Source organism: Mandrillus leucophaeus, unplaced genomic scaffold (assembly GCF_000951045.1).
Source record: "Mandrillus leucophaeus isolate KB7577 unplaced genomic scaffold, Mleu.le_1.0 Scaffold1495, whole genome shotgun sequence".
In the NCBI taxonomy this organism is placed as follows: Eukaryota; Metazoa; Chordata; class Mammalia; order Primates; family Cercopithecidae; genus Mandrillus; species Mandrillus leucophaeus.
In genome coordinates, this window is record NW_012101471.1 from 224,710 (window position 1) to 235,274 (window position 10,565).

General features: G+C 48.4%; 1 protein-coding gene across 3 annotated transcripts in view; it reads left to right on the forward strand.

Annotated features, from left to right (window-relative positions):
- Positions 1-10,346, forward strand: part of ZNF185 (zinc finger protein 185 (LIM domain)) — a 71,680-nt gene extending 61,334 nt beyond the window's left edge. For 2 of the 3 annotated variants that reach the window (XM_011974849.1, XM_011974850.1), the window contains 6 exons: positions 804-914; positions 2,408-2,488; positions 4,131-4,202; positions 6,264-6,366; positions 7,294-7,392; positions 8,132-10,346. In XM_011974849.1, the coding sequence (XP_011830239.1) occupies positions 804-914; positions 2,408-2,488; positions 4,131-4,202; positions 6,264-6,366; positions 7,294-7,392 (466 nt within the window). In that variant the 3' untranslated portion in view covers positions 8,132-10,346. The remainder of the gene's footprint in view (positions 1-803; positions 915-2,407; positions 2,489-4,130; positions 4,203-6,263; positions 6,367-7,293; positions 7,393-8,131) is intronic. The other variant, XM_011974848.1, reaches the window with a different exon arrangement.
- Positions 10,347-10,565: the final 219 nt, after the last annotated feature.

Here is a 10,565-nt window from a genome sequence, read left to right on the forward strand (position 1 = left end):
CCCATAGTGCTGGCCTCAGGCCATTGGAGGGTGGGCAGACTTAAGTTGGAAGGTGCAAACAAGTGGTCAATGGTGCTGCCCAACACCATGCCCTGAACTGCAGTAGACAGCTATGGCAGCTTTGGTAATGAGGCTCATAGCCTGGAGGCAGGCAGAGTGAGAGCCAGTATGGGCTTCGCCAGAGAAAAGCTCTTTTGGGCTGCTGAGGAGGTTGGATTCCAGGCCAAGGGCTGTATCTGGCAGCTGAAGTGTGGAGGTTCAGAAAAACTTCCACACCGGTCAGTCTCCCGCCTCTGCTGGGAATGAGGTGCATCTGACTTTCCTCCTCAATGATGCCTACTTTCATTTGGTCCTCTGCCCCTTGGCCTTGTGTTCTCTAGAGAGTTCCCTGCAGGGTGGCAAAAGGAGCTGATCCTAGTAAGGGACTGTCCCATCCAGTGAGGAGGTGAGCTGGGCTGTGTCTTCCCCTTCTGTGCCCTCCTGACTGTCACATCCCTGGTGCCCCATGATTCTACTCTAACTGAGTGAGTCACAGAGGCCAAGGCCCTTGGCTGCAGTCAGGAGTTCTGCGTGGACACTGGAAGATTGGGGTCTTGCTACCGACTCACAATGTGACCTGGGACATGTCTCAACTTGCCTAGCCTGGGTTTGCTTGTCTGTAAAGTGAGGAGAAGTTCCATTTGTTGGTCTCGGAGGAACCTTCAAGAGCAGTGCTCAAGGGTTAGGCTCAGAAAAGTCTGTTTGACCCTGGAAGGTGTTAGCTCTCAGGTTGACATGCCCACCCCTCCCTTTATTTCTTTCAGGGTGAGGAGCCCCTCGAGCTGCATGGTCACCGTTACTGTCACTGCCACTTCTGAGCAGCCTCACATTTATATTCCAGCCCCCACAAGTGAATTGGACTCCAGCTCTACCACGTAAGAAGGACTATCTAGCAACCTGGGAGATGTTCCTCTGCCACTTCCTCCTTGGCAGTAAAGGACTTGGCTTTTGTTCCATGTTGCTTCCCCTTTAGTGCCTTCCCCAATTTCCAGCAGGCCGTTAGCCAAGGGGCCACACAGGACAGTGTTAGTCCCATAATATAAACTCCCATCTACAGGCCTAGACGTTCCCACACCTCCTTTTTCCTATCTCTGTAAGAGGCTGCAGTGGTACTTCCTAGTGTGCTAGTGGATGTGGCTCTGCCATCCATGATTCCTTGCTGATGTCCCTGTGGAACATGCCCGGGAAGCCAGCTCAAGTCTGTGAAGGCCAGGCGTGTGAGGAATACCTGAGGCTGGGTAATTTATAAAGAAAAGAGGTTTAATTGGCTCACAGTTTGGCAAGCTGCACAAGCATGGCACCAACAACTGCTTGGCTTCTGGTGAAGGCCTCAGGAAGCTTATAATCATGGTGGAAGCTGAAGTGGGAGCAGGACCATCACATGGCACGAGCAGGAACAAGAGTGAGGAAGGGGAGGGCCCGGACTTTGAAACAACCAGATCTTGTGTCAACTAACTGAATGAGAACTCACTTTTCACTAAGGGGATGGTGCCAGCTGTTCATACGGGATCCCCCCATGATCCCGTCACCTCCCTCCAAGCCCCATCTTCAACACTGGGAATCACATTTCAACTTGAGGTTTGTCTGTGTCTCTCACATGCCCACTGCTTCACCGGCATTCCTGGCCACCTGTCAGGGTGCAGGAAGGGATGTCACTGCAGGAAGGCTGCTCAGTGAGGTGTGTGTGTTGGGGGTGGGAGGGGGGCATATCCAAGGGGGCCTCTGCAGACATCAGGTCAGCAAGCTGGAGTGTGCAGCATGGAAATGGGGGCAAATTTGGGGCCATGCTGAGCCCAGCATGACGCAGACCTTGTTTCCAGTCATGCAGACACCAGTCCAGGATGAGGCAACCTCTAGGCCTCTGGACCCTAGGAGTGAGAATGGAGAGGTTAGATGTGAGGTGGAAATTGCGCAGTAGCTGAGTACCTTCTGAGAGGTGCTGAGTGGTAAAGACTGACAGTGTAGGATTAAAGCTTGGAGGATATCTTGGTTGTGGGTAGAGGGGAAAGATGACACAGCCCTAAAGTAGGAGTGGAAAGCCAACAGGACTGAAGTGTAGAAGTATAGAAGCCTGGGGAGAAGATGGGGGCACCGAGGTCTGCATGGAGGAAGACAGCACATTGTTATTGGTTGCAGGAAACCCCTTTCTGGGGCCCTCAGTCCAAACACAACAAGAGATGCTCATGGCCTGGGATTGTAGCCCGAGTCCACAGCAGTGCCAGTGCCTTTATCCTGGGCCTTCCCATAAGCTGTTCACTTCCTTCAAAGCAGGCTGGGTCTCCCCAGCCCTGAACCACTCCTGTGGACCAGGCCTGGTTCCCTGGAATCTTCTGGTGTACCTCTGACTTCTGCTGTGCTCCTTCTACAGCAAAGGGATTCTCTTCGTGAAGGAGTACGTGAATGCTAGTGAAGTGTCTTCTGGGAAGCCAGTATCTGCACGCTATAGCAGGTAAGAGCAGGTCCCAAACCCTTCCATGTCGGCCTTCTCCTGCCGGCTCCCATATTCTCATCCCTGCATTTCCGGTTCCTTGTCCAGGGCTTGGCTCAGAGTAGCTTCTGGGTAATTGTTGAGTGGATGAGTGATGTAGTTGCTCTGTGATGGGATTGATGCATTTTCAGGCGTTCTACTTAACTGGGCACCTTTGGGTTCTCCCTTCTGGTGAATTCATCCTGTACACCATTTTCACTGCCATTTTGTTCTGCTTGTCTTTGTTATTTTATTTTGTAGAATGCTGAGAGCACCCCTCTTGACAGAGCTGGCAGAGCCCTGGGGACAAACTAGCCCATCCTATTTCCTTTAGATTGCAGAGCTCTTCTCTTCTGCCCCCATGTTCTTTTCTGTCATGCCAGGCTGCCTCATTTGAACACACATGTGACTGCAGTTCCTGATACATGTGTGACTTTGCTGTTTAATTTTAATTAATTAATTAATTATAATTAATTTTTTTGAGATGGAGTCTTGCTCTGTTGCCCAGGCTGGAGTGCAGTGGCACCATCTCAGCTCACTGCAACCTCTGCCTCCTGGGTTCAAGTAATTCTCCTGTCTCAGCCTCCCTAGTAGCTGGGATTACAGGCACCCACCACAATGCCCAGCCAATTTTTGTATTTTAGTAGAGATGGGGTTTCACCGTGTTGGCCAGGCTGGTCTTGAATTCCTGACCTCAAGCAATCCATCTGCTGCGGCCTCCCCTTTTCATTGATCATCTTTTCATTTTCTTGCTTCGTGATGCCATGTGGAGGGGGTACTTCCATGTCACCTCAGTGTATTGCCGCCTACCACACTGAGATGAAGTCCCTTGGAATGTTTCTTATGACATGTCATCCCACTGGAGGATTTTAGTAACAGAGAGGAGCGTCCTGGCCTTATTTCAGGATTGGGCCTCTGGGGCTTCTGGACTGGCTTTCATTGGTGCTATGGAATGATGAGCATGGCTGTGGGGGTCAAGTTCAAGCCCCAGCTCAGGCCCCCCTGTTAGGATCATTTTGGACAAGATGTTCAACCTCTCTGAGCTTTGGTTTCACCATCTGTAGGCCCTTAGGGTGGTTTTTCTCAACAGCTTATTGAGTTATAATTCACCTTTTAAAGTGTACAGTCCTGAGGTTTTGGTACATTCACAGAGTTATGCAAACATCACTATCCAATTCTAGAACACCTTTGTCACCCCGAAAAGAAACCCCAAACCCATCTGCACCCCCTAATTCTGCCCCATAACTCAAGTATAGGTATTATACCAGAATGATCCCTTCTTTTTTCTCATTCCCAGTGTCTGATTTCTACTGAGTGGGCTCCTGGTGACTGTCACATTATATTATAGGCGGGGAGGAAAGCTCTGCTCTTTTCCCACTGGTCAGTGGGGTTCTCTTGGCGTATACAACCTCAGGAATCCTAGCCACCCAGCCCCGATCATCTCCCTCATTGTGAAAGGTCTCCTTTGCCCCCCCATAGAAGGGCCCTATGGCACCAAGTGATGGATGACGACTGGCATCGTAGTTATGTCTCAGCTTGTGGCCAAAGGTTAATTAGAAAATGAACTATGATAGTGATTTGGCTCTCATCTCTGCCCTCCTCTCCCCCATCACACTCCCTGCAGTGTCAGCAGCATTGAGGACTCATTCGCCATGGAGAAGAAGCCTCCATGCGGCAGCACTCCATACTCTGAGAGGTATGTTGACTTTCTTAGCATGGAGCTTGCACTTCTACAGAGGAGAAACAGGGAAGGGAGAGTTCCTGCTGAGCCTGTTTGCTTTTATCTTCTGCTTTGCAGCCTCCAATCCATTTGCAGAAAGGCGAAGGACACTACCGAAGGGTGGTGCTTCCCTTTTTGGGATATCACACTTATGACAACTAAAGCCTTTGAATTGAGCTGAGACTAGAGGGTAGATATCAACGGTGACTGAGATGGGAAGTGGTGGTGTCTGACAGCCCAGAGGACTCATGTCAGCAGGAGGGGCCCTTCAGATTAGAACCTAATCAATCACTTAATTAACTTACAAATCTGGCCAGAAGTAAAAATAAAATAACTACAAAAGAGAGGAGTGGGCAGAGAATGAGGAAAAATGGGCTGCTGGCATCAAGAAACCAGAAAGACACACAGAGCTAAGAATGCACAGTGCTATGGAGCCACGAAATTGAAAGCAGGGACAGAAAACACCTCGTTCAGCAGTTTTGAGAGCTGTCACTAGATGATGGCACAGTCACCAGACCATCTTAATGACAAAGAAATCTTGTGTTAAAATTCTTGGATTGAGGAGAAGAGAGTCTCAGAGATTGAGTTCACTCAGGCTGCTATGAAGAAAATAGATCTGGTAGAATAAGTAGCCTTCAGACCACAGTGAGCGAATATGGCAGACCCAGGACTAAACTCCAGGGCCCTGACTCCTCCCAGGTTAGGGATGTTTCTACTCTGCCATCTGGCTTCTCATTGATAGGCAGACCTAAATTCCTGTGGATGACATTCAGAGGCGAAAGCTAAATTGGGGAGGAAAAGGAAGGAAGTAAGAGAGTTAAGATAAAAAGAATCCTACCGGGCCCCAAGGGCAAACATATAGGAGCAGGCAAGACACATCAGCAGATGAAGTCTTAGCAGAGAAGGGCAGGTTGGTCAGAAACCCGAGAGTTAACCACCTACATAGGGGCAAATGGAATGAGGCTTCCACTTCTAATGGAGTGACAAATCAGATACTCTAGGGACCCCCCCTTTCCATTGCACAACTACTAAATCCAGAATCGGACATTACTGATCCATCGCTAGGCTTGGAGGAAGGAAGGGGACTCTCTAGGGACAATCTCAGTCACTTGCACACATGCATATGCACAGACACACATGCACACGCACAAAGAACAGCTGTGAGCTGGTGCTACTGGTGGTGAAAGAAGCAGGAGGAGCAGGGCTGCACTGAGGGCAAGGGTTGCCAGCAGCACTGCTGTCCAGAGTGAACCCTGGGCCAGCAGCAGGATGGTGGGCCACACTCAAGCTGCCCGTGGCACTTCTGGGTCCTCTGACAGAGCTAACGTGGATCTAGATTGGTAATGTCTCCCCGCCCCTGGGCTCCTGTCAGAAGCAGACCCAAATCTCTGGAAGAAAGTACCCTGAATTTTGGCCTGTGGCATCAGATCAAGCAGTCACTTTCAGAAAGTCCAGTCTGAGGAAGAAAAGCAGAGGTGACTCTCAGAAACAGGCATCCTGGAACTGGAAAGATGCTCAACCCTGGAGTCAGTGTCTAGAACTTGAGCACTGGATCTGAGTAGGCTGTATAGACAGAGCACGGAGAGTGGATCCAGGAGTATAGGCGGGGGCAGGGCTCCGCTGACCCAGGCATGAAGAGAAGGGCCATCAAGCCAGGGGGCCAGGCAGGGCACACAATGACATGTCTCCTGTAGCAGAAGGCATTGGTCTTCCTGCTCTAGAAGGTAGCAGGCCCCAGTGGATATTCTAAGCAGAAGGTCGGGGGAGGCAAACTGTCTGGAATAAGCGTCACATCAGGACACCTACAGGAGACATTGTCATTGTGAGCTGGAAAAAGATGCATGACTAGTTTTTAGAAATGATGCAGAGGTCTACAGCAGGCTGAGAACTGATCTGCACACCACAGAAAACGATGGCAGCCTGGAGATCCTGACAGCAAACCTGGGCCTGGCTGCACCAAACCAGAAGGTCTGGCTGTGTCACATCAGAGGTCTGTACACCAGCCTGACCACCGGGTTATTGTTCTTCATCTCACAGGACAACTGGAGGGATCTGTACTTACTGCAACCATGAGATCCGAGACTGTCCAAAGATTACCCTAGAACATCTTGGCATCTGCTGCCATGAATATTGCTTTAAGGTAAGAAAGAGGTGGAAGACACCTTGAGCTAGGCAGTAACGTCCTGATCATGTGCTGCTAAGGACGTTTTCTAGAGTGCAGGAGTGTTACAGGTTCAGAGAATGCAGAGAAGGCTTGATCTCCATATACAATTGCAGATAGTCACAGAAGCTTTGCACACCTAGGAGCTGAATGAGCTTCCAAGTCTAAGAGAGTAGATGAATGTTGGTGATTCCGCATACTTAGTACTGTAGGGGAGACAAAAGTGGTCTTTTCAGGAAAGACTATTCCTGGCAGAGGGCCAGCAAGTGCAAAGGCCCTGGGGCAGAAGCACTAGAGTGTTCTAGCTTTCATGGGAGAATGGCATGAGTGACAGGGTGGCTAGATCATGTAGGCCTTGGCGGGCACAGAGTTTGAATTTTATTCTGAATGCCATTGGGGTCCCCATTCTCTATGATGTATGGCACTTTGTAACCCCAGGTTGTTGGTTCCAGTCCATTTAGGGGGTCACCTCTAGGTGCAGTGAAAAAAAACAACCCTCTCCTTTGCCTTGACAGAATGTTAGGCAGTCTTCTCTCCTCCCCAGAGGGCCTGAACTTTGCTTGCTCCTGGCTAAGTAAGTGCTAAAATGCAGAACATGCCCCACTTCGCAGCTTCTCCTGGGAATCGGCTGACTGCAGGGAAACACATTTCTGGTCAAATCATGCCAAATAGGTTCCCCTTTGCTTGCCCACTGGCCCTTGAAAGTAGCTGAGCTTCTAGCTCTACTTACTACTCCCTCCCTCCTTTTTCTGTATTATTTTGTGATGTTTGCAAGTCGTGAGGTCCAGGATGTGCCATAGGCTCACAGCATCTGCTCACCCACCTTGTTCAGGCATCTCCTTCCCACTTCACTCATTTCTCTTGCTTTGCTTTGTGTGTTGACCTCCAGCTTGCTTTTTCTTTCAGTGTGGGATTTGCAGTAAACCGATGGGCGATCTCCTGGATCAGATCTTCATTCACCGTGACACCATTCACTGTGGGAAATGCTATGAGAAGCTCTTCTAGGTGGGTGCTGGCACTGCAAAGGACAAGTGGCCACAAGAGACTCATTAAGGAGTAGAGATGTGCCCCAGTCTCTCCTGGAGTCAGCCTCAGACACAGCTATCTTTCTTGGCTCTCCCTTATGTTTGGGGGCCCTATGTCTTCATGTCCTTATGCCTTGTGATATTTTGAGATCTTAGGTGGCATGGACAAAGGCCCTCTATGAGGACACTTCCAAATCACACCTTCCATCCAGCACCTGAGCCAAGCCCTCTAGCTGCCCTGGGATGCTCGCTGGGCCGCTGTTGTTAGCCCCATTTTGCAACAAGGAAATAAAGATGTAGAACGGGAGGGGACCTGGAGAAACCAAGGTAGAATCAGGATCTCACCCCAGGTCTTTGGATTCTTGTCCAGGGCTCTCAGTTCACTGTTGCTTGCATAGCTTCAGATCAGTACTGCATAGCCACGGTGCTCAGTGAAGCAAGCCTCTGGGTCACATTATGAGAACTGCCTGAAGACGTGTGTTTGCATGCTCATAGCCAGTGGAATTTATCACAGTGTCTGAGCACAGAGCAGAATATATCCCTTGAAGGCAGTCGGGATCAATAGCAAACAGGCTTTCCACTAGCTCCATGCTGATGGTCTTCTCTCCAGAAGACACCTTGAGCTAGGTGGTAACTCCTGATCACTGGAGCAGTCACCCACCCTGAGGGCCTCTGGCTGATGTGTTTCTAGTCTCATGGCTACTTCTGTTTTCTTTTAGCCCCCCCCCGATCCCTGGGCTGATCAGAAGCTGATGACTCTGGACAAGTTTGGCTGTCCCCAGTTTTGCCCCAAGTTGCTGTCTCCCCTTCCCTCACCTCCTCCCACCCTGTTTGATTTCTTCATGCTTTTGCCCTTCTTAAGTTGAAGTTGCATACATCCAATATCGTATCTTAATGATGCTATGGTAATTGCTTGTGTGTATAGCTTCTCATAGCTTAGAAAGCACTTTACATCCATGATCTCATTTCAGGCTCAACCAAACAGGATCAAACAAGAATTCCATCTTCGCTTCCCTAAGACAGATTAGCTTTCTAATGAGTTTAGGTGGGTGGAAGTGTAGGGTTCAGTGTGTCCTGACTCCCTTCAGGCTTATGATGGGCCAAGTTGAAGACTGTTGATGATCCCTGATGGGTAAATTGCAGACATTGAATGCTAGGGATTGGTATAGGCTAGTGTTTAGCTTGTCTATTTGCCATATCTATTTTTTTTTAAATTTCCATACACTTGTAAAAGTAGTTAGTTGCTTTTGATTGACTTATATAGCAGTTTTTCATTTTGTCTTCTACCTACCTTTCACTATATTTGAGTGTTCCCTTACAGGTATGTTGGCATGTGTTGGAAAATTTACACAATTAGGTTTAAATTCAGTAGGATATGATTTTAGGATGCTACTGATCAAAGTGATATCTGTGTCTGTTGGAATCTTGATAGTTGATTAATTTGCCCTCAATTCTTCTCCCTGAACTTTACACATAAATCTTCCCAAGTGGGTGTTAGGGTGTGTAGATCCCAGCAGGATTAAGGAGGGGGAAAAGCAACTAACATTTCTTGAGCCTGTACCGCATACCAGGCACTGTCACAAAGTGATGGCATTAATCCCCATGATAATCCTGTGAAGGCGATATTCTCATCCCATCTTAGAGATGAGGATATTGGAACTCGGAGAGGTGGCCATTGCATTGTGCAGAACTCTACAGAGCCTGTGCTCTTCCCAGAGCAGCAGCCACAAAAGCAAGCATTGATTTTGTGCTCAGTGTGTGCCAAGCACTGTGCAGAGGGTACATAGTTCCTGCCAGGTTAACACCCTCCCTTCAGGCCTCCTGAAAACATAGGCTTGCAAAGAGCAGAAGGTGTGAAATCATACTCTTCCTCTGGGCATCCTGGATCCCTGAATTATCCCCACCTCTCAAGAAGTACTTCAAGGGTCAAGCTGCCCCTTTCCCTCCCCTCCACCCATGAAAATGCCTCCAAACTGAGATGCTTTCAGCTGAGAACAGATTTGACTCATAGACATTACCAAAGAGGAGCTTGTGAATCCAGGAAAAGCTCCAGGGGGCTAGCTTATCTGAGCAGAGAGCTTTCAGTGACCCATTTTCCTGTCTAGACTCTGCCTCAAGCTAGTGGCAGCTGCTGGGGCCCCAGGTACTTGGGACATGGAAACTCGTTGGATGGCTGGGCAGATGCAAGCCTGTTCATGCAGTCAGCCAACCCTCTGCTCAGGTGCAGCTGGACTCTGCCATCTGTGGGCCCAGCATCACTCTGTAAGTTCCTTGAAAGGAAGAACAACCTTAGAGTATTTCTGATATAAAATGAGGGCCTGTTCTCTTGATTTAATTATAAAATGTCTACGTCTTTCTCCAGTTTCTAAGCCTTATGCACATTGGCTTGTGGACTTGTTCTTCCTGCCAAATGATCAGAGAGAAACATTCCATTTATTTGTATCAGATTTCCTCTGGAGGGCGTGTACCCACACTAAATAGCAACTGCTCTTCCTCAACTGTAGTCCCCAACATCAGACTTGGCACGTGGTGGACACTAACACACAGTTACTAAATGAATGAGTGAAGGGAAGAAAAGTCACCCTGTCGGTGAGAGGTGCTATCCCTGAGTCTCAGTGCAGGCCCAGTGGATGAAAGGCAAGATAAAGAGGCCCAAGATAGGCTGGCTTCCCCCATTCAAGGTATAGTCTGCCTTTAAGGGAGTTTTAGAACCAACATGCAAGATATGCAAAGAAATCTTGCAAGAGCATTATTGACTTAGACCCAAAACAGCCTCTCTCATGTCTAAAAAGGCACAGCATTTTGCAAATCTGAGGAAGAGGGATGGTTGCATTACATTTTTGCTTCTTTTTAATTGCTTAGTGTTTCTAATCATACTTAATCCGTATTAATGTGCACAATTATAATAAATGGTAAGATATTACATGTGTCAAAGTTTTCTTTTTAAGTGTAATAACTTGGTGTATTCAGCTGTGTGATTTCTTTATTCCTATTTCCTGAAGCCATTCTCTGTACAAAAGTAAACAAGTACTTAATAGCAAGATCTGTACACTAGGCATGCGCAGGAACTGTGGAATTCTAGACTCATGAAATATTAATGAAGAATATTGTATTGTGGCGGGGGCGGGGGGGCATCTATCCTCCTCATCGTTA